Source organism: Pristis pectinata, chromosome 1 (assembly GCF_009764475.1).
Source record: "Pristis pectinata isolate sPriPec2 chromosome 1, sPriPec2.1.pri, whole genome shotgun sequence".
NCBI classification, from domain to species: domain Eukaryota; kingdom Metazoa; phylum Chordata; class Chondrichthyes; order Rhinopristiformes; family Pristidae; genus Pristis; species Pristis pectinata.
Window position 1 is genome coordinate 84,425,995 of NC_067405.1, and position 24,554 is coordinate 84,450,548.

Sequence of the window (24,554 nt, forward strand, 5' to 3'; positions counted from 1 at the left end):
TGGTGGCCACAAGAGGACACAGGTTTAAAGTGCTTGAGAGTAGGTATAGGGCAGATATCAGGGGTAAGTTTTTTACTCAGAGAGTGGTAAGTGTGTGTAATGGGCTGCCGGCAATGGTGGTGGGGGTGGATACAATAGGGTCTTTTAAGAGACTGTTGGATAGGTACATGGAGCTGAGAAAAATAGAGGGCTATGGGTAAGCCTAGTAACTTCTAAGGTAGGGACATGTTTGGCACAGCTTTGTGGGCTGAAGGGCCTGAATTGTGCTGTAGGTTTTCTATGAACAGGATGCGGTCCTAATGTGGGCAAATGGCATTAGTGTAGATGAGCAAAAAGGTCGGCATGGATGTGGTGGGCTGAAGGGCCTGTTTCTGGGCTGTACAGCTCTACGACTCCAAATCCACTTGCGACGAAAAACAAATTCCAAGTTATGGCGTCAAAGTCCTGAACATCCTTGTCCGTGCTGTACAAGGGTACAGAAAGAGACCCCAAGATACATTGTGCAGATGGAGGTTAGAGTGAGATTGCGTGGGTTTCCTCCGGGTGCTCCGGTTTCCTCCCACATTCCAAAGATGTACGGGTTAGGAAGTTGTGGACATGCTGTGTTGGCTCCGGAAGTGTGGCGACACTTGCGGGTTGTCCCCAGAACACTCTACACAAAGATGCATTTCACTGTGTGTTTCGATGTACATGTGAATAGTAAAGATATCTTATTTTGGAGTACAGTGAGTAACCTCCAGTGAGCTACCTCATCAGTCCTATTCCCACAGTTATTGCAACCTATTATCTCACACATTCCCATCAACTCCCCCAATTCTTCTGACACCCGTCTATACCAGGAGTAATTTACAGCAACCAATTAACCTACCAACCTGCACATCTTTGGGATATGGGAGAAAACCGGAGCAGCCGGAGGAAGCCCACGCAGTCACAGGGAGAACATGGCAACTCCACACAGAAGCACCCAAGGTCAGGATCGAACCCGGAGCTCTTGAGCTGGGAAGCAGTGGAGTTTCAACTCAAAATGTCGACAATTCCTTTCCCCTTACAGATGCTGCTCGACCCACTGAGCTCTTCCAGTGGATTGTTTGTCGCTCCAGCTTCCAGCATCTGCAGCCTCTTGTGTCTTCAGAACCCATCGGACTGAAGTGGACGCAAGTCATCCTCAGTCTGAGGAAATGCCTAACAGCCAGGCGGCACGGTAGCGCAGCGGTTAGAGTGACACTATTACAGCACCAGCAATCAGGGTTCAATTCCCATCGCTGTCTGTAAGGAGGTTGTACGTTCTCCGTGTCTGTCTGGGTTTCCTCCCACATTCCAAAGATGTATGGGTAGGTTGACATGGGTTTAAAATGGGCGGCGCGGGCTCATTGCGCCAGAAGGTCCTGTTACTGTGCTGTATAAATGAAGATTTAAATAACATTTTAATTCTAATCACCAGAGTTTAACAACACTATGACAGCCTTGCACTAAAATGGACTTTTTTTTCGTTCTAATTGTGTTCTTCCTTGTAAAAAATGTGTTTACTTTACGCTTCTCTTGTGAATGCTGTTTATCTGATTCTATGTGCCTGTGATGCTGCTGCAAGTAAGTTTTTCATTGCATCTGTGCAATAAACTCAACTTTGAAAATCTTATTTTCAAAAGAACTATTGTTAAAATAATCTTGCACCAACCTAGGAGATTCTACAATTCTAACTCTGATTTGTATTACAATTGATCATTTCCAAACTGTGGGTTTACTGTTTTTAAAAGAAATGGTGCCCCCTGGGCTAAGAACAGGCACACTACAAGTATGCAAACTCCAACACCACCAACTCTGTCTCTTTTATTCCATTGGATATGTTGGTTACAAATGTGAAGCTATACAAAATAGTAAATGTACAAAAAAAACATACAAATGGAAACTTGTCACAGAATTCAGAAAAACGAAACGTCTTAAGTTATGCTTTTAGTTCAGTTTTGAGGCAACTCTATATTGGCAAATTGTCCCCTTAGTTACAGAGTCTCTGAGCAGCAATCATAGGGACAGCAGCATTAATGTTTATTTTGGAAATCAAATGCTAGTGAGGCCAACTAAGACCTTATATAAAGTGTAGTGTGATGTACTGCACACACATCAAACCATTTATGGAGATGGGCCTGGCCAGCCACTGTAGTGATCAGGCAGGGAGCAGCATCACCACCTCTGCAGCTGTATAAGCTTGTGGCACTAATGTCCTCGTCACCATGAGCCATCTCAGCCACACTGCTCAACCCTTCCTGCTCTGCAGCAATGCTTCAGTAACGATTTGACACACGGTGCACTCAGCAGTCCGGCAGTGGGGGCTTCCCACAGCACCAGGCAGCTGCCGAGGTTTGAGACCAGAGGCCTGGCATTGTCTATCACTGCTGGGTGAAGGCAGGACAGCAGGGGCAGGCTCTGTTACTGGGGTGGGTGTCTGACCAAGGGGAGGGTATCTGTCTGCCCCGCTGGTGGGTGTCTGACCCAGGAGAGAGTATCTGACCAAAGGGTGGGTATCTGACCCTGGAGTGGGAATCTGCCCCGCTGGTGCGTGTGTGATCGGGGAGTGGGTATCTGTCTGCCCTGGTGCTGGGTGTCTGCCCCTGGGAGAGTATCTGACCCAGCAGAGGGTATCTGTCTGCCTTAAGTGTGGGTGTCTAACCCAGGCGAGAGTGTCTGAACCGGGGGGAGGGCAGGCACAGTAGTGTAGTGGTTAGCGTGACGCTATTACAGCGCCAGCGACCCGGGTTCAATTCCGGCCACTGTCTGTAAGGAGTTTGTACGTTCTCCCCATGTCTGCGTGGGTTTCCTCCGGGTGCTCCGGTTTCCTCCCACATTCCAAAGACGGACGGGTTAGAAAGTTGTGGGCATGCTATGTTAATGCCAGAAATGTGGCAACACTTGCGGGCTGCCCCCAGAGCAGTCTATGCAAAAGATGTATTTCACTGTGTGTTTCGATGTACACATGACTAATAAAGATCTCTAACTGCCCCGCTGGTGGGTGTCTGTCCCAGGGCAGGGTATCTGTCTGCTCCGGTGGTGGGTGTCTGACCCATTGGAGGGTATCTGTCTGCCCCAGGTGTGGGTGTCTGACCCAAGGAAGGGTGTGCCAGCCCTTGGTGGGTGGGCCTGCTTCCCCGGATGGATGTTTGCCTCCGAGGGAGTGGGATCTGACTGCCCCTGGGGTCCTGGTGTAATCAGGAAGACCCAGACCCCTGCCCCTCAGCACAGGGCTGCAGTGCTGGAGCATCCCCACCCAGTCCAACAGTCGGTGAGGGGGCAATTATCACCGGGACCAAAATATCTGAACCACTGTGTGCTCAGTCTGATCCACAGTGACGGGAGAACTTGGCAAACCTCATCCAGGGGAGCAAGTTGTAGTTTGGATGGGAATAAATTGAAAATGGCATTTGTGTGGCACAAGATCTGTGGGAGTTTTCCCCCTTACAATCCACTGGTTCTCCAGTGATAAACCCTGTGCAATGGCAGGTTGTTGTGTCTGTAACCTGCACAAGGGGCAGGAGAAAGATGGTCAGCCCTCCCTCCAGTCTGTTTGCCTCCTCACTCGTCATTCACCTAAGAACTTACAAACCCCCTCTGCCCCCCCACCCGCCCAAGAGAAATGTAAACCATTATCGAAGGCAACTTCTATACTTCCAAACATAACTCCTAAGAAACTAGGAAATTCCCTTTCACCTTTCCTCTCTCAGAACACCATCCAATCAGGATACGTGTCGTACCCAGCCAATGAGGGTAAATATCACAAACAAAATGTACAACCCTATGATTCACAACGCCTCATTGATCAATCACATGATCAATCATCCTAACTCAGTGCTTTCTTCTCTCTTTCCTCTCCCCAGAAAAATAAAGCAAACTCCCAAAAGTTTGATCTAACACAAAACCCCGTTGATTATTAAATGAGTGGTTCTGCGAAAATCTGTAAGTAAATATAACTAACAGATTGAAAATGTTTCTACAAGCACGTCCCAAACCTTTCACTCTTGTTTTTTGCCAAGGCAGAATTCTGCAGTAGGAGCAGTTAAATTCTACAAGATACAGTTTAACAGTATTACCTATCTACACTGTCTATTGAGTATAAGATATACAGTTTCTTTTACCATTACTAAGCTGGAGAATTAGTGCATCCAGTACTACAAGAAAGTGGTAAGTATAGTCTATGTGATATGGTTTAAAGCTGAAAGTTTCCTTTACTTAAGAACGTGGCTGCAAGGTGACAGCAGAGGTGCATCTGTAACAACCACTAATATACCAACCATCCTTTCAGTAAAAGCAGAAAGAACTCTTTTCAACTGTGGCATTGAGAGGGCTCTTATGAAACCTCTCCTGTACCTCCTAACGTGAAATGAGCTGACAATTTCTCTGACACACCAGGTATGTGGGGGGGTGGGTGGTGGTAGGTGGGGAGGGGGTGATGGCCTGCTGGGTCCCTACAATAATCATTCCAGCATGCTAAGAATGTGTGTGTTTAGCCAAACCTCTCCAAAGGTAGTCCATTTCAAATTCCTGTGCACTAGGCTAACTTGGGGTAACAGAGATCTCATGAATCTGTTTACAATGTATAATGATCCCACCTGTATGATACACTTACTAAGGGCTCAGCAGGCAGGAGGAACCCAGGGAACGTGGCAGCACAGGGAGAAGTTTCAGACTTGTACGTCCCACATCAGGTAATCCTGGGCATATCAACACACAACTGGATTAACAACTGGGCTGCCTACAGTCAGTCTAGTTCAACATTGCCTGAAGAGGAGACAGTGTCAGGGTTTATACATGAGTATTTCAGGCAGAAAGTAGGTGTGTCCAATTACTTCCATCGAGGTGTTGTTCCTGTAGGTCCAGTTTTAATTACACCTGTGAAGCTTGTCGAGATGTTTCCCTGTACTATAGGATGTGTATTATGCTATCTGATGGTATGTGCCTGTGATGCTGCTGCAAGTAAGTTTTTCATTGCATACATGTATGTGTGCATATGACAATAAACTTGACTTTGATTCTGACTATTAAAGGATCTGGAAACTGTACTTGATTACACATTGAATCTGTAAATGGCTACCGGGTAAGTTGTATCATGAGAAGAGCTTAATCACTGTCAAATTTGCCCAATTGTTAGTCCCTGGAAAAGCTGTGACATCAAAGATTACTGATGAATAGATGACATGTCACCAGGTCTCCAATGATACATGAAAAATATCAGATAATGTTGGTGTGCTGGGTTTGTTTAGCTGGCTCATTTCCTTCTGTTCGAAGGGCTGAATGAATCTAGTGAGGTTAGCTGTGATTCTTTCTGTGCTTCATATCCTGTCTGAAGGTGTTTGTCCACACCCCTCTGGGCTGGGACCCACTGCACTGCTTGCAGACAAAGAAAGTGGGTGCTTTCTCCAGTCCCCCAGAAGATCTGGCTGCAAGGTGAGGGGGTTGGTGTTGGGAGTGGCAGCTTGGACTGATGGAGACGGGGAAGGAAATGCATCAGCAGTTAAACAAAACCTTATCTGCAAGATAAGATGGCATGAATTCTTGTGAGCATGTCACACTGAAGACAAAAGATAATGGAGATGTTTCTGAATTAACAGACACGATAACATCCCTGCCCCAGCAGGAGGTGTGCATTTATATATAAACTTGTCGACACAAGAAGGGGCTTGTGGTAGGTTGGGGAGAAGTGGACAAAACCCTGAAGCCTGATTGCCAGACTAACTCCAGAATACGGGGCGTTCCTGTGCAGCAAATTCAGAAATAAACAAAAAACAAAACCCAGTCTGCTTTTCTTCTGTAGTGTCATTGACAATCTCAGTGCCTCAAAGTGCTCCTGGTTTGAGAACTACTGGAAGCCACAGTTGTAACTCAGAAATACACTGAGTAATTTATATAAATCAAGATCCTAAACAGATGTTTAGTTGGTGAAAGGTTAAATATTGGCCAGTTAACCCTGCCCCCTCCCCAACTTCTCACTCAAAATACTGCCTCAGGGTCCTTTGCCCAAGGAGGTTGATGGGTTTGATATAATATTTCACGCAAAAGATAGCACATCTCTGACAGTGCAGCATTTAACATACCACAATAATTCCCAGTTCCTGGGTTACAGTAACAAGAAAGAACGTTAAAAGACTACCTTGAGGATCTGAACTGTAAACAGATTTAAGCACATACAATTTCTACACTGGTATTAGATGATGAGCTCTATAAAATACTGATACAGGCATGCTAATATCCTTGATTATTAACATCACATAACCACAAAAGCATCGATATTCCCACTAAAGTCTAATATAATGGAATTATCTTTCAGGTTATCATAGAATATTCTGGCATCTTATTTTGGAACATGTGAAGTTACGTAGGAATGCAACAGCAAAGTAACAGAACAGAGTAGATCCTGTGATTTGCATTACAGACCTTCTCTGAAGCCATTATTCTCTATAACAAGTGTTTAAATAAAAAACACAAACTGATAGACAGCTAATAAAGAAAATCTTGCCAATTTGTTTAGATTCATAATGAAGTTATGTAAAAAGCAATAATGCCGTTGAAATGTAAAGCTTTCAAGTTTAAACTAACGCTGGCTATTTCTGTAGTGTACGGTGTTAAAAACAGTGTTGATGATTGGCTGTTTGGTCTTTGACAACACTCCCTGGGGACATGTTAGCTGAGGGTCAAGTGTTCAACAGAGCTAGGGAATGGGACTGGGGTAATATTCCAATTGGAAAGGTCCTGCGAGTTATCTGTTATACTTTTGTTTAATAGGACATTATATTTTAAAATAAATTAACATTTAGTTTTCTGTTTTTTCAATCCTCTTGTGAATCCACAACCTTAGGATAAATAGGAACTCAGGATATTTAGGAACTGTAGAGGCAATTCCAGTTATTAATGGGATCATGGGACTTTTCATGCGACTTTTCAAAGTAAGTGGAATGGTAATCTGGGAGCTGAATGATTAAAGGTGACTTGAACTGTAGCCACAGCCAAATTCAACAGTGAGGATTCTAATGACACTGCTGCAACACTGTCATACACAGGGAGATCACAATGATCAAACTTAGGTTGACTGAAATATTGAACTACAGGCTAAATGTAGTAACATTTTGCTTAATTTCACACTTTGTATTTTAGCCTGAATGTGCAAATACTGACCACAGGCATCTAAATTAAACTGATTTAAAAATATATAAAAATTGAAGACACTGAACTAGGGTTTGTTTGCACAAGCAGAAGCCTTTTCCTTCAGTTGCTCCAGGCACAAGTGGCAACTCCAGCTTCCTGTAGATGAGAAAGAATGTAATGTTTACAAGACAAATTCCCAGCACATTTCTTAGTAAGCACAGACCATTCAGAAATTCTTCTAAATCTTGCACCAAAGACATTGTTACCCTGCCGTACATTTCTTCCTTCAACCCCTCTCATTTTGCACATTTCTGATTTTTTTTTACATCACAGGCAAGGTCAATACTTACGGACTGTTCCTAACCTCTCTGAAAATGGCCTGTCAGGTCTTTCAGGCCTAGAAATTTTTTTGAGCGCATGCAAGGTGTCCCAGATGTAGGTAGGAAGGGACTGCACAAGGAGTGGGGGGGTGGGGGGGCATGGAAATGACAAGATAGAGTCAAGGTATGAGAAGAGCAGGCAGAAACAATGGGCTACGCACAAAGCACTGGAAGAACACAGCAGGTCAGGCAGCATCTATAGAGAGAAATGGACAGTCCATTTTTCAGGTCGAGACCCTTCATCTGGACACTTCCCTCCATAGAAGCTGCTTGACCTTGCTGAGTTCCTCTAGTGCTTTGTGCATTGCTCCAGATTCCAGCATCTGCAGTCTCTTCTGCCTCCAGAAACAGTGGGCAGTCCTGCTTGTGAAAGGAGATAGAAGCAGGCAGTAAGAGGAAATCATGTACGTGTCATTATGCCCACCAGTAGGTCAGTTGCTTTGCTTCCCTGATGGATAGTGATGAGATGGATGATTTTACAGTAATCTGTGCTGTGCTACATTTTTAAATAATTAAACAAATCCACAATTTCAGTTCTCCAGTTGCCGTGAGTGGATTCAAATTCTTACCCCTGAATGCCTTTGGATAATAGCCTGGTAACCTAAGAGTTCCGTGTAAGTGTGGTAGGGCCAGGGTTGCCACCCTGAGAGAGGGCAGTAGACGAGCTCCGTGGATTCTGGGATGGTAACAGGGCATCCATGTAAAGAACCTACTGCAGGAATGCCAGAACTTGCTAAATCCCATTGAGCACATCACATTGTCACCAAGGGCTGCAGGCGGAACTTTTCAGTGGCAGGGCACCACTGTTGGACACACCTCCCACTGTCAGTGACACTGCAACAGGGTACCCTGGCATATTCTCCCCTACTCTCCCTAACACTGAATGATGACTGGGTCAGCACCTGTTGAAATAGAGTCACATGGTTATACAGCATGGAAACAGGCACTACGGCTCAACTTGTCCACGCCGACCAAGGTGCCTACCTGAGCTAGTTCCATTTGCCTGCATTTGGCCTATATCCCTCTAAACCTTTCCTATCCATGTACCCGTCCAAATGTCTTTTAAACATTGTAATTGTACCCGCCTCTACAGCTTCCTCTGACAGCTCGTTCCATATACCCACCTGAAAAAAGTTGCCCCTCAGGTGTCCTTTAAACCTTTCCCCTCTCACCTTAAACCTATGCTTTTTGCTTTTAGACTCCCTCCCTTGGGAATAAGACCTCCATATCTACACCTCTCATGATTTTATAAACATTTCTGAGGCCTCCTCCGCTGCAGGGAAAAAAGACCCAGCCTGTCCACTCTCCCTGTAGCTCAAGCCCTCCAGTCCTTGTGAACCTTTTCCGCACCATTTCCAGTTTAATGACCACCTTCCCATAGCTGGGCAACCAGAACTGAAGTGGAGCTGGCTCCCACTGACACCAGCAGGGAATGTGTCCGAGCTCGGCCCAGAGTCACAAGCCAGCTGGGCTCCAAGATGCTGCGCCCCAGGCAGCTCCCTCAGCGCCCCTCTGCATTCTCCAGCCTGCTTGAGTGGAGTTGCCTGCAGGACGAACCACTGTCCCCTCCCCTTCAGGGAGCTGGCACTTGGACAGTGCTTCCCACCAGACCTGGCAGTGGGGGAGTTGTTTCCAGGACGCACCAGGTGCCAACCCCATCTTGCTACTTCCCCCCCTTCCCTTCCCTTTCCTGGTTACGCGGCCTGAGATGGTGACTGTGGGGGTCAACGCAGAGTAAAACACCTCCTTCATCTGTTGCTTTCACTGCTGCCTGGATGGCTGGCCCTCAGAGAGGAAAGGGGCACAAGAGGAGGGCCATGGTGTGGAGAGAGTGGACGTAAGACGGATGTACATACATTGGCTGCAGCTTGTATTGGGATTGTGGGAAGTGGGACAGAGCATTGGGTACGGACAGCTTCTATCCTGCTGTTGTTAGAATCTTGAATGGACTTCATACGATAAAGATGAACTTTTGACCTCCCAATCTACCTCGTTGTGGCCCTTGCACTTTATTTGTCTACCTGCACTGCACCTTCTTGTAACTGTAACACTATATATATTGTTTTCCTTTTTACGATCTTGATGCACTTACGTGTGGCATGATCTGTCTGGATGGCATGCAAACAAAAGCACTTCACTGTATCTCGGTACACATCTCATAATAAACCAATTACACCAATGACACGTCACCTACAGTGGGAGTGAGAGGAGAGAGGGCCACACATACCTCACTGTAATGGACCACTAACTAACTGCATCACCGCGCACCTTGATTGTGGGATTTGTAGCCGAGGTTGGATAGCTAGCAGTGGGCATGTTGAGCTGTGTGTTGGGGGGGGTGGTGGAGCAGACCAATGCTGTGTCTGAGCTCCTCCTATTGTGCTGGGAATCCAGTGATGGGGACATGCACCACTGAACAGCAGCAGGGGTGAGCGGTGTGCTAGGGTGGAGATATTTCTGAGTTTCCTTACAACATAGGACAACACTCGGCCCATCCAGTCGATGTTGGCATTCCCCCACTAATTTTTCCCATAACCTATTCTCCCCACGTTCCCATCAACTCCCCCCAGGTTACATCACTCACCCACCAACCAGGGCAATTTACAGCAACCAATTGACCCATCGACCCGCACGTCTTTGGGATGTGGGAGGAAACCGGAGCACCCGGGGGAAACCCACGCGGTCACAGGGCAAACATGCAAACTCCACACAGACAGCACCTGAGGTCAGGATCGAACCTGGTTCTCTGCCGCTGTGAGGCAGTGACTCTACCCGCTGCACCACTGTTCCACTCAAAGATTACTGAACTTGTGGAGTCATTGAACTTACCGCAGTCTGCATCCATGCTCTTGAGCCGTGACCACCTGCACAGACCGGGCGTGGAAAAAATGGAGGGTCGACATTTTCGGGCCAAGACCCTTCATCTGGGCTCCAGATGTGGACCTGATGCTGGCACACGGATCCAGAGTCATGGAGAGCTGGGAGGTCATTGGATCAGGGTTCTCTGCTGCAGAAGTGTCCACAGCATGGCCTGCCTTAATGTCCTACAGCTGTCGGCCCTTCTGCAGTCGCTGTCCAGCAGACATCAGGGAGTGACTGGATCAAGCCCTGTCGCCTGATCCTCTCAGTCACAGAGAGGGGTGGAATTAGGGCCACACCAACAACCTCAGCCCTTCATCATTCTGCAGGCTGTGACTTTAGAATTCTATCCACCTGACAACCACTAGTTACAGAGAGATACAATGCAGAAACAGGCCCTTCGGCCCACCAAGTCCGTGCCGACCATCAATCACCCATTTACACAAATCCTACACTGATCCCATTTTTTATTCTCCCCAGCAGTCCCATCAGCTTCCCCCAGATTCTTCCACTCATCCACACACTAGGGGCAACTTACAAACCAGTACGCCTTTTGGCTGTGGGAGGAAACCAGAGCACCCGGTTGAAACACAAACTGTCATAGGGAGAACATGCAAACTCCACACAGACAATACCGGAGGTCAGGATTGAACCCGGGTCTCTGGCACCATGAGACTGCGGCTTGACCAGCTGTGCCACTGTTCAGCCCCTGAAACACCCCCCTAAAATTTCTCTGCCTCTTGTGGCACTCCTTCCCTTAGCTGAGGCCATGGTAACTATGTAAGTGCAGAAGAGGTTGAAATATGAATCAGGAGATTGTAACCCACCTCAGACAGGGAGACCGACACCATCATTGCCACAACAACACATCAGCTGTGGCGTAATATTTCCCCATTGTGTGCTCTGCTACAATGAGGCTGTAATTCTGAAGACTAACATTTTGGATTGTGAATGGGATGTGTACACTGCACAGGGCGCACACTGATGGTTCACAGGAGCTCTTTCATGTGCATTAATAAAATCCATCCGGATTGGGGTGACAAAATTCAAACAAAACAAAAATGAAGCGTTGAGAGCAAGTTTCCTGGGATTCAGAAAGTTTCAATTAAACAACACCACGTCTGCTAGTGAATACTGTACCTTCAGGAGGCTGAACCATTGGTGGGTTTAAACAGTACATGTGGTAACCCCGGTCACAGTCATCACAAAACAACAACTGGTCCTAGAAAATAAAGAGAGTTCCATTTACAAAAGCACCAAGATGTCACCAAGGAACTCTAGCACACATCTTCAAAATAAAACTGTCTGTTGAAGATTGACACAAAATACTATTTACCAAGACAGTTGTTCAAAGTACAGCTGGCATAGTGCAGCACCAGACTGTTGAGGAGAAGGCGGGGAGGAAAATGCAAAGAGGAAGCAATACAAAGGGCGCTGGAGGAACTCAGTGGGTCGGGCAGCATCTGTGGAGGGAAATGGACAGTCGACATTTTGGGTCGAGACCCTTATCTGGACTGATGCAAAGGGAGATGTAGCTTGGATGAAAAGGAAAAATAATTTGGAAATGCACGCTGAAAGAGTGAGTAATTTTCATCTATGACATCACCTCTAATTTACCTTCATCGGTTTTGTCACAACGTGCCTTAGGAAGGTAAGATAGAGAAGCAGGGGCAGGCCATTCAACCCCTCGTGGTTGTTCTACTATTTAATACAATCATGGCTGGTCTCACATTTATATGCCGCTCTCCTGCATCTCCCTTAAATTACAAAGATCTATTGACTTATGACTCAAATAGGTGACTGAGCCTCCACAGCCCTCTGTAGAGAATTCCAAAGATTCACCACCCTCTGGGTGAAGAAATTTTGTTGAAACTCAGCCCTGAATGTCCGACCCCTTATTCTGACACTGTTGACCTGGTTCCAGACTCCCCAGCCAGGGGAAACATGATCCCTGCATCCAGTCTGTCAGTGAGATCACCTCTTATTCTTCTGCTTAATCTCTCCTCATAGGACAAACCTGCTGTCCCAGGAACTAGTCTGGGTGAACCTTCACTGCACTCCCTCTGTCCTTCATTAGGTAAGGACAAAATTGTATGTAATACTACAGGCAGGGTCTCACCGAGGCCCTGTATGGTTCATGTAGCAGGGAAACAGGCCCTTTGGCCCAACTTGTCCATGCCAAGCAAGTTGCCTAATTGAGCTAGTCCCATTTGCCTGCATTTAACCCATATCCCTCTAAATATTTCCTATCCATGTACTTGTCCAAATTTCTTTTAAACATTGTAATTGTACCCATCTCTACCACTTCCTCTGGCAGTTCATTCCACATACCCATCAACCCGTGTGTGAAAAACCTGCCCCTTTATATCTTACCCCTCTCACCTTAAACCTATGCCTTCTAGTTCTAGACTCCCCTACCAAGGGAAAACGACTGTGATCATCCACCTTATCTATATCCCTCATGATTTCATATACCTCTATGATTATTGTGAGACATCTTTACTCTCTTGCAATGAAGACCAACACACCATTCATCTTTTAACTGTCTGCCGCACCTGCCTTTCAGTGTAACTTGTACAATCACACTCGGGGCACTGTTGAGATAACACTGAGAGTATTGTGTACAACTTTGGTCTCCTTATCTAACAGAGGATGTAGTTGCCCCAGAGAGACTTCAGCGAAGATTCACTGGACCTGTTCCTGGGGTGGCAGATCTGTCATAGGAGGAGAGGTTGACTAGGCAAGGAGTTTAGAAGCATGAGAAGTGACTTCATGGAAACATCCAACATTTCCTGGTGGCTATGGGGTGGATGTTTTTCCTGGCTGAGGAGTCTAGAACTAAGGTTCAGAGTCTCAGAGTTGCAGGTAGTACTGGGAGCTCCAGAGACCCGGGTTCAATCCTGATCTTGGGTGCTGTCTGCATGGAGTTTGCACATTCTCCCTGTGACCACGTTAGGTCCTCTGGTTCCCCTCCACCCGCGTCCCAAAGATGTGTGGGTTGGCGGGCGAACTGGCCACTGTAAATTGCCCCCAGAGTGTAGGTGGTAGAATCTGGAGGGGAGTTGATGGGAATGTGGGGAGAATGGGTTACAGGGAAATAAATGGGGGAATGAGACTGATGGGGTTGGCCTGAGAGCTGGCGTAGACTCGAAGGGCTGAATGGACTCCTTCTTTGTATCAAGGAAATATAGGCAGCCCATTTAGGAGACAATCTTTATTCAGAGGACGATGGAGACTCAATCATTGCTGCACTCAAAAGATTGATAGACCTGTTTATTAAGGGAATTAAAGGGGATAGGGCAGAAAATGGTACTAAGAGAGTATTGTTGCAATCACGGTTGAGACCTTGTTGAATGACCTATTCCTGCTCCTGTTTCTTAAGCACTAGGTCCCTAACACTAACAGTTTTTAGTCTCTTACCGTTTAAAAATTAAGTGAAGGATTTTTTCTACAAAAACAAATGAACAGATTCTTTTTCACACAATATTCCAAAAGCTCCCCCCCCCATTCACCCATCCTGTCTATATCCCCTGAACTTCTCTCCATCCTTCTCACAGACTATACTGCCACCAAGTGTTGTATCATCAGCAGACTTGGATATAATACACTTGGTCCCCTCATCCAATCATTGATACATATTATGGGAGCCAGTACCAATCCCAGTAGCACCGTGAGTTACAACACAATGTTATCTGCCCTGTGCAGGGTCTACACTACAGCATTTTGCAGTCCTCTAAAGACAGCAGGCAAGACTACCCAGGGAAGCCCACACTATGGGTTGGAATGAAACTATCTCGCTATGATCAGAAGTCAATAATTAATTACCTGGAGGTACACACCTTGGTTGCTCAGGCAAACAATGAGCACAGGATTAAAAATCCCAACAACATGTCAAGGTGTACTGGGCACTGAGATAATTTCTTTGTTTATGAACAACAGTGATTGAAAACATCGGAGATTATTGATTTAGGATTGAAGCCAAATTGGCAGTAAGATGTGAAACTATTCTCAACATCTTTTCTGCATCGCAAGAACAGGAAGACTACACAAACTGCAGATATTGCAGATTCAAAAACAGAGAAGGCTGGAGAGAGTGTGGAGAGACAAACAGAACAAACGTTTCAGGCTGTTGATCGTTCACCAGAAGTGGGAAGCACGTTGCAGAGAAGTGGGTGAGGTGGAGAGAACAGAGAGGATGCCTGTGATTGGAAGAAGACCGAGACAGGCTGGGTGACACCAGTGGTGGTGGCACTGGCTGAGAGAATGTGAAGGCTGGGGAACTGCAGAGCTATCGGATGCGAGAAGGAAATGAATGACGACAGACGAGACAGAGAAACAGTGCTAGAGCTCTGGGATAGAGATCAGAGCAGTTGCTGGAAATCTAAAATCAAACTGAATGCTAGAAATACCCAGCGGTTTAGGCAGCATCTATAGAGAGAGAAATGTAATTACAGTCGTCAGACCTTTCATCATAATTGGCCAACTCTGATACAAAACTAAAAGGCTGATGTGTTGGATTCACTGTTGGATTCTGAGGGTGGTGGAGTGCCTGGTTGTAAGGGTGACTCTGAGCTTCCATTTGCCAGTCACTTCATCATGCTCTGGTCCCTGTGCCTCCTGCACTGTTCCAACAAAGCTCAACCACAACACCTAGGCAGCCTGCAGCCCTCAGGATTCAGCACCGAGTTCAACAAAACGAAACCCGGCACAAAACTCATGGCCTACTGGGCAGCAGTGGTCTCTGCTCTCCTGTTCAGAGGAATGACCACCTCTAGCAGGCACCTCCAGACACTCGTGAGGGACATCAACCCTGCTCCTTCAAATTCCTCTCCAAGCGAAAGCCAACAGCAGTCACCCCTCCCATCCCCAATACAGGATCTAATTGTACCATATTAGCTCCAATGGGCAGGTCTTGTCATTAACCAGACTCCTGAAACAGACAGCTGTAGCAGCAAGGGCTTTAGCAGGTGAGTAGGGGCAGATGATTTGAGGACGTTCTCAATGCCTCCTTGAAAAGGTGTAACATTCCCATCTGGCTTATAGCAATTCCTGATGCGGTGGATGCTCGAAACAGAGAGTGTTCAGGGCTGACGAGACTGATAACCACGAGTCCGTTCCCTGGTGCCTTGCAGAAGCCCCGGCATAACCAGCAGGGGAACAGATCGCATTGTCCCACACTTCTGCCCCACCTGTGGCAAGATCTGTGGGGTCCCACGGTGGGATTGTCAAGCACTGTAGAACCCACCGATTCAGAGTAGAGCAAGGCACACTCACCCAGGAGGGGACCCCTGAGACTGAAGTATCAGTGCTCTGCAATCTGCACAAGGACCCAAACCAATGACCATCTGACCCAGAGGCACGAGATGGGGCAAAGGCACAAGAAGGGACATGATTTCCCCATGGCTCTGCCTGTGGTACAGCTTCACTTAAGATCTTCCCCTCCAAATACCCCCACTATGATGCTCCAATTTAGTTCTCCAGGTCAAGTCAAGCCAAGTTTATTGTCACATGCACATGTTCAGTGAGGTAGAGTACTACGAAAGACTTGCTTGCAGCAGCATCACAGGCATGCAAACTCTCATCTCTGATCTCATCTCACATGCTCCCCCTCTGCACAATGTTTCTCACTCCTTCTGCCCTCCTTAGCTGCAGGGTTCACATTCACTTGCCCCACAACCTTCTCACAGAGTCATACAACAAAGAAACAGGCCCTTCGGCCCACCATGTCCATGCGAACCATCAAGTACCTGTCTATACTAATCCCATTTACCAGCACTTGGTCTGTAGCCTTCTATCCTTGACAATCCGGGTGCTCGTTTAGACTTCTTAAACCTTGTGAGAGTCTCTGCCTCCACCACCCCCTCAGGCAGTGCGTTCCAGATTTCAACCACCCTCGGGATGAAGAAATTCTTCCTCAGGTCCCATTTAAAGCTCTAATCCACTTAACCTAAAACTGTGCCCTCTAGTTTTAAATATTCTCTGCTGTGGGGAAGTTTCCTACTCTCTAACCCACATAATTTCAGGAACACCCCCCCAACCCCACCAGCCTCCTCTGCTCCAGGCAAAACAAACCCAGCCTATCCAGTCTCCTGATTATTGAAACACTCCACCCCAAACAACATGGTGAATCTCCTCTGCACCCTCTCCAGTGTAATCATGTCCTTTCCTTAGTGTGGCAACCAGAACAGTACACGTAACTATGGCTTAACCAATGTTTTGTAACAGTGTACTATAACCTCCTTGCTCTTCTCTCTGTAAACCTATACCCCTCTTCAAAAGGCTTCATAAAACAAGCCTCATTGGCTACTTTACAATTCCCCTTTTCCTGTTTCTGTTGATTACACATCTGCAAAGCTGCTTTTGACAATACCATGTTACATGAATAGAGCAATTGAAAATTTAGGATTATAAAAATATTTGGACACTCCAAGGTAACTATAACTAATTAGGTTCACAAAATTACATGAAAACATGTATTGGCAATTAAACTTACTATAGAGTAGTGGGGGTCTGGAGCTCATTGTTTGAGAGCTGGTAAGAGCTACCATCACTGTTTACACAGTGTCTGGATGAGATCTTGAAATACCAGAACCCACAGTGCTTGGAGACTGAGAGCTGAGAGGTGGGATTGGTCTCAGCTAGAAATTCTCAGCAGGTCAAGTTGCGACAGCAGAGAGAGAGAGAAAAGCAGGCTTAACATTTCAAATCAACATAACCTTCCCTCAGCCCGGAAGCATTGACTCTGTTTCACTCCCCACAGATGCTGCCTGACCTGCTGAGTGCTTACAACATTCTGCTTTTATTTCAGATTTCCAGCAGCTGCAGCATTTTGGTTTTAATATTAAATAGCTCCAATCTATGTGGCCAAGGGCTGAATGCCTGAAAGGGTGCTGATGGTAGAAACCCTCAACATATTGGGTGTGTACTTGAAGACCTGCAGGCCATGGACCCAGTGCTGCAGAGCACTAATTCAGTCAGGACTGCACAGCTCAATGATTAATACTTCTCGAGCCAAAGTAGCTTGACTTTTGGTTGTGATAAAGAGCAATATTGCATTTCAATCCATCTGTTCTCTAAATGAATGATCTTAAAAGAAAGAATCAGAGAAAATTGATGACAATCCTGACTGGAATAGAGTTCTTCAGCCCAACCCCACCTTCCAGCACTGGGCCTGTGGTCCAAGTCCACATCCAAGTACTGTTTCCGCCTCCACTACCCTTTCAGAGTTTCAGATCCCCGCCACCCTCTGGATGAAAACACTTTTCCTCATCCTCCTTCTGACTCTTTCACTAGTTTCTTTAAATCTCTGTCTGCCCCCTGGTTCTGACTCTCTGCTGAGAGAAACAGCCCCCTTCCTATTTACTAAATCTAGGCCCCCCTATCACTTTGATCAGGACTCCTCTGTTCCAAAGAAGACAACCCCAACCTATTCGATCTTTCCTCACAGCTACAATCTTCCAGTCCTGGCAGCATCCTCGTAAATCTCCCCTAAAACCTCTCCAGTGCAATCACAGCTTTCTTGTAATGTGGTGACCAGAACTGTATGCAGTACATGAGCTATGGCTTAACCAGTGTATACATTTCCAGTATAATTCCGTACCTTCTGTTTTTTAGATTTCCAGCATCTGCAGTTATTTTTATTTTCAATAGAACACCAACAATAATAACAACATTTAAAAGATATTTGGACAGGTACATGGATAGGAATGGTTTAGATGATATTGGCAAATGGGACTAGCTTAGGTGGGCACCTTGATTGGCATGGACGAGTTGGGCCGAAGGGCCTGTTTTTGTGCTGTGTAACTGTATGGCTCTATGATGACATAGAAGGAGGTCATTTGGACCACTGAGTCAGTGCTAGCTCACAGAGCAATCCCATCTCCACAATAATATTCCATGATCTATTCTCCCCACAATCCCCTCAACTTTCCCCAGATTCTACTACTCACTTACACACCCTTCCAACCTTCACATTTTGGGGATGTGGAAGGAAACTGGAGCACTAGGGGGAAACCCACTGTCACGGGGAGAACATGCAAACTCCACACAAATAGCACCCAGAGTCAGGATTGAACCCAGGTCTCTGGAGCTGTGAGGCAGCGGCTCTACCCACTGTGCCACTGTGCCACCCCTTGGCTAATGTAGGAAAGCATCCCATATGCCCAAGGAGGGTCAATAATGTCAGTCAGACACAACCTCCCCTGAACAAATCTGTGCTGATTGTTGCTGATTAGCCTGTACATCTTTCAGTGAAGGTTTATACTGTCCCTTAGAACAGAGTCCAATAATTGACCCAACACAGGCATGTACTTAAAATGTTATTCCTTTCTCTTTAAACAACTGTACAACGGCAGCAGTCCTCCAATCGTCTGGCACTACTGCTGCAGTCAGTGCCTCTGCAATCTCCTTCCCTTGCTTCTTTTAACACCCTAGGATATATTTCATCCAGGCCTGGCAAATTTATCCATTTTTGAATATACCAGATCCTTAAAACTTGCTGCCTTAATTTTGTCTATGCCATCCAGTATTACACATACTTCCTTCCTTAACCACAGCACCAACATCGCCCCTTCTATTGGGAAGATATCTAAAAGATATTATTAAAACCTTAAGCACACTCTCCCCTACTTTTTCCTTCGTTTTCTCTTTATGTACAAAATTTTTCAGATTTTCTTTGATGTTACCAGCCAGTATCTTTCCATATCTTCTCCTTGCTTCCCTATTTCCCCCTTCTACACTGTCTATACTGGACTAAGTTCTCAGTGTCTGATACAAGCATCCTTTTTGTGACACCTCTATGATTCTCGTCATCTGAGGCTTTAAATTTATCAATTCCACTCTCTACTCTTAACTCTGAATGTCTTGAATCTGCTTCTGAAACACCTCCCATTGCTCTGTGACTTACTGTCATGCAGCTGTTTCCTGTCCACTTTCTGCATTAGACCAGTATCCCTCCATACTTATCCTATCCAAGGACCTTGCATCTGCCTCTACCACCTCCTCTGACAGCTCATTCCAGATAACTACCTCACTCTGTGTGAAAAACCTACCATTCAGATCTCCTCTAAATTTCTCCCCTCTCCCCTTAAACCTGTGCGCTCTAATTCTCGACTCCCCCATTGGGAAGAAGACTCTTTCTATCCTATCCATGCGCATCAAATTTTATACATCTCCATAAAGTCACCCCTCAGCCTCCTACATTCCAATGAGAATTAACCCACCTATACAATCTCTCCTTGTAACCACAGCCCTCCATTCCAGGCAACATACTGGTGAATCTCTTCTGCACTCTCTTTATTGCTACCACATCCTTCCTGTAGTATGGTGACCAGAAATGTACACAATGCTCCAAATGTGGTCTAACCAATGTTTTGTACAGCTGCTAACATGACTCAATGCCTTGACCTTTGAAGGCTAGCATACCAAATGCCTTCTTCACTACCCTGTCACCTGTGTCCACTTACTACATCAATGGTAAACCTAACAAATATAATCATTACCACAGTGCTCTCCCACCTGCCCAGCTTCATTTCCCCAAGTTAAGTCCAGAATTTTAGTTTGCCTTGGCAAATCCAGATCCTCTCTTGTGCATTGAACACCTAGTAAAGCATGGAATCACTGCCAGCACTGTTAAAGCAATTTGACGTTTGAAGGAATAAAGCAATTACCCTTAAAAATAACCAAATGAAAATGTGAAGGGTCCTGCGCTAAAAATGTAAACTGTTTCCCTTTCCATAGATACTGCCTGACCTGCTACATGTTTCCAGTATTTTCTGGTTTTACTGTTAACCTTAAAAAATATTGTGGGACTTTTTTGGAGGTATTTCCTTTCCTTTTCCCTCTTTGCACAGAAAAATTGAAAACAGAGCTGCAAGAACAAGACAAATAAAAACAGTTGCAGGAGCCATCTACTGCCCCTGCAAACCTACTCTGCTGTTCAACATGGTCATGGCTGATCTACCCCAGGTCTTAACTCTTGCCAAATCCCCATAGCCCTCAATTCCCCAACCTTTCAAAACAGCATCTAAATGCTCCTAATGAGCGAGCCTCCATAAATCTCAGTTGAGAACTCCAGAAACTAGGTGAGAAGAAAGGTTTTAAATGACTGAGCTCTGACCCTGAAACTATGCCCATTCGTTTGAGACTCTCCCAGTAGTGAAATTATCTCAACATCTACCCTGTCGTGCCCCCTTAGGATCTTAAATAAGGTCACCACACATAACCTTGCAATGCCCTACAAAGGAAACAGGTGACCTTATTCTGGTTGAGATTACCTGATTTTCAAAAGCACTGCATTTCTATAGCACCTGGCCTTGGGTTGGTAACTTAAGCTGGCGAGAGGTTGTACAGCAGGAGTCAATGTGTGCGAATGGTTGGCTAAGAGTCTCCCATTCCTTTCAGCTGTAGACAACTGGCCAGAGACCATGCAAGACGTCAGGCAACAAGACCAGCTTCAGTTCTCACACAATGCAACAAGCAGCTAGCACCCAGCACCATCAGTTCAAATAAAGGGATGGGCACAGTCAGAGTTACGCAGACCTCCTGCTTCCATTTGTGAACATAATTTAAGAAATAGGAGCAGGAGAGGGCCATTTGGCTCTTCAAGCCTGCTCCACCACGAGGTTTCTCAACGTGTTTTGATTATCATGATGTTTAGATACATTGGATGAGAAAGCTTAGGTGCTTGAAATAAAACAGATGCTGCCTGACCTGCTGAGAGTCCTTTCCTTCCAAATGCCCTCACTAGCCTATTAATAGGTGACTTCATTTACAGCTTATTTCCATTGCAACCCTGGCCCCACCCTATTAGAGATTTTCCCTTTACTCTCTCTACCCTGCCCTCAACCTCCCTGCAGCTTATCCCCTACTTGTGTTCTCTTTATCCCAATTCTGTCAAAGGATTTTCAACCTAAAATGACAGTCTGTTTCCTTCTCCACAGATCCTGCTCAACCCGCTGAATATTTCCATCCTTTTCACCTTTCATTCCAAATTCTCAGCCTCAGCAGTTGTTTTGAATTTCAAGCTTGGGTGATTGGTGGTCAGGAGAAAATTAAGGTCCAATCAGTCAACAATCTGGGACAAACAAGTGCTGTGAGTTTACTTGCTCCACCCCAACCCCCCAATCAACAAAAAAAATGAACACACTCAGATACAATTACTGCCTTTGCTATTTAACAAGGTTCGGTTTTAATTATTTTCAAAGACTGACTCAACAATGCTCCAACGTAAACCTGGAAAACATCAGTTTTAAAGTTCATATTGTCACCTTGTACTGACTCAACATTTTTAAAGATATTGAACACCCTCACTGCAAGGGAAGCAGTTAGCAGAATCACCACACACTTGTGCCAGAATCAAAGCTACCTCCATGTAACTCCTGCTTATCATTGACATTAAGACTTATATTGCAAGAACTATGCAGCGTGTGAAGTAGGTACATCGATTATATACTTTCGAGTGACCTCAACAGTCAAATTCTCGACCCCTGAAGAGCCGTGGAGTGCTTCTCCACAGCGCAACGCTGTTAGAGACAGTTAGAAAGGGTTGGGTACTGTTATCTTTGCAACAATGCGTTGATCTTTCTAGTGAGCCTTCACTCATCTCCTAACCACATGGGGGTTAAGGGGAGAATCATGTGGTTCTAACCATGCACAGAAGAGTAATTACTTCAGAGTCCACGCTGACTGCCGACAAGACACACTCCACCTTAAGAAGAAAGGCAAGGCAGCAAACATGTTGAGGCAGGATGTTACACTGCTGACCGCATAATGCTTTTGGATTGCGAGAGAGCAGGGCGCTTCACGCCTGCACTTAAAGATCAGAGATGCTTCGCTCACTGATGCCCAAGGGTCTGTAACGGTTGAAGAGAAGGTTGACCTGTTGGGTCACCTGGTGATTCACAGAGCTGCTGTGAAGCAAAAAGCAGCTCGAAGATTCAAACCTGAATGCAGAACAGGCTGGGTTTAGCTATGCCAAACATTTTCAATTGCTGCAAAAGCAAAATTAATTGTGATTTAAGGCAGGGAAAACAATTATTCTTCCAGTCTAGTCTCTTCCTTAACCTAGGGTATGGCATCCCAACCACTCCTGAGCAAACACAGCATGGAACAGGGACAACAGTCTAATCGATAATTAAACTCATGGGGCACAACCACAAGAGAAATGGATTCCAACCAAAATGTGTTTTGTTCAAAAAGTGTTATAGATGATGGACAGGTAAAACAAACTTACGTCATTCTCAGATGTCCCGCACAGGCTACAGGATTTGCACTCAATACACTGCCAGTGATAGGTTTTCACAGCTGCAGTCATATTTATTGTGAACTGCAAACAGGTGGGGTGACCTGAAGGGATGCAACAAACAGGAGACGTTTACACACCATATCCTGAGTCGCAGAGAGGGGGGGGGGGGGGGGGGGGGGAGGGGAGGGGGAGCAGAGAGAGAGAGAGAGAGAGAGAGAGAGAGAGAGGTGGGAAGGGAGGGGAGATAGCAGAGAAGGGGGAAGGAAAGGAGGGGAGAGAAAGGGAGGAAAGAGAGGGAAGGGGTGAAAGAGAGGGGGAAAGGAAAGGGGGAAGGAGAGGGGGAAAGCAGGGAGAGAAGTGAAAAGGGGAGAGGAGGGAAGGAGATAAATGGAAATAGATGGGGGTAGAGGGGGACAGTAGGGGGAGTGGGAGAGGGGAAAGAACTGGAGAGAGAAGGGAGAGAGAGAACGTAGGGGAGATGGAGGGGAAGTGAGATGGGGAGGAGAGAGAGGGGAAGAGAAATGGAGAGGGTGAGAGGGTGGAGAGAGATGGGGGAGTGAGGGGGAAGAAAAGGATGAGAGGGGAAAAGAGAGGTGGAGGAGGGGAGGGAGAGAAGTACAGAAGAGGAAGGGGAGAGAGCAGGGAGGGGTAAAGGTAAGAGATTGGGGGAGAGACAGGGGAGGAAGAAAAAGTGGGAGGGGGAGAAAGAGTGGGGGAGGGGAGAGGGAGAGGGGGCATGAGAGAGATGGGGGAGAAAGAGAGGATGTGAGAGTGAGTTAAGGCAGACAGGACGGGGAGAGAAAGGGGAGAGAGTTAGAGGGAAAGAGAATGGGAGAGAGGGGGCAAGATGGAGAGAGAGGGAGGAAAGAGATGGGAAAGCGAGAAAGGTGGAGGGAGGGAGAAGGGGAAAGGAGATGGATGGGAAAGAGGGGGGAGAGAGGGTGGGGCGGAGAGAGTGTGGGGGGGAGAGAGTGTGGGGGAGAGAGGGTGGGGGAGAGAGAGTGTGGGGGAGAGAGGGTGGGGGGAGAGAGTGTGGGGGAGAGAGGGTGGGGGGGAGAGAGGGTGGGGGAGAGAGAGTGTGGGGGAGAGAGGGTGGGGGGAGATAGTGTGGGGGAGAGAGGGTGGGGGGGAGATAGTGTGGGGGAGAGAGGGTGGGGGGGAGAGAGTGTGGGGGAGAGAGGGTGGGGGGGGAGAGAGTGTGGGGGAGAGATAGTGTGGGGGAGAGTGTTGGGGGGAGAGAGGGTGGGGCGGAGAGAGTGTGGGGGAGAGAGGGTGGGGGGAGATAGTGTGGGGGAGAGTGTTGGGGGGAGAGAGGGTGGGGGAGAGAGAGTGTGGGGGAGAGAGGGTGGGGGGGAGAGAGTGTGGGGGAGAGAGGGTGGGGGGAGATAGTGTGGGGGAGAGAGGGTGGGGCAGAGAGAGTGTGGGGGAGAGAGGGTGGGGGGGAGATAGTGTGGGGGAGAGTGTTGGGGGGAGAGAGGGTGGGGCGGAGAGAGTGTGGGGGAGAGAGGGTGGGGGGAGATAGTGTGGGGGAGAGTGTTGGGGGGAGAGAGGGTGGGGGAGAGAGAGTGTGGGGGAGAGAGGGTGGGGGGAGATAGTGTGGGGGAGAGTGTGGGGGAGAGAGGGTGGGGGAGAGAGAGTGTGGGGGAGAGAGGGTGGGGCGGAGAGAGGGTGGGGGGGAGATAGTGTGGGGGAGAGAGTGTGGGGGAGAGAGGGTGGGGGAGAGAGAGGGTGGGGGGGAGATAGTGTGGGGGAGAGTGTGGGGGAGAGAGGGTAGGGGGAGAGTGTTGGGGGAGAGAGAGTGGGGAGGAGAGAGTGTGGGGAGGAGAGAGTGTGGGGGAGAGAGAGGGGAAAGGTGGAGATAGAGAGAAGGAGAGAGGGGCATGAGGTTTGCGAGGTGTGAGGGAGAGGGGAAGGGTGAGAGAGAATGGGGAGACAGTCGAGGA

The 24,554-nt window shown here is 47.0% G+C and overlaps 1 protein-coding gene across 4 annotated transcripts in view; it reads right to left on the reverse strand.

Moving 5' to 3' along the window:
* Positions 1-1,828: 1,828 nt before the first annotated feature.
* Positions 1,829-24,554, reverse strand: part of dpf3 (double PHD fingers 3) — a 158,160-nt gene continuing 135,434 nt past the window's right edge. For all 4 annotated transcript variants that reach the window (XM_052021273.1, XM_052021265.1, XM_052021308.1 and 1 more), the window contains 3 exons: positions 22,600-22,712; positions 11,508-11,589; positions 1,829-7,284 (listed from right to left, as the gene is read on the reverse strand). In XM_052021273.1, the coding sequence (XP_051877233.1) occupies positions 7,214-7,284; positions 11,508-11,589; positions 22,600-22,712 (266 nt within the window). In that variant the 3' untranslated portion in view covers positions 1,829-7,213. The remainder of the gene's footprint in view (positions 7,285-11,507; positions 11,590-22,599; positions 22,713-24,554) is intronic.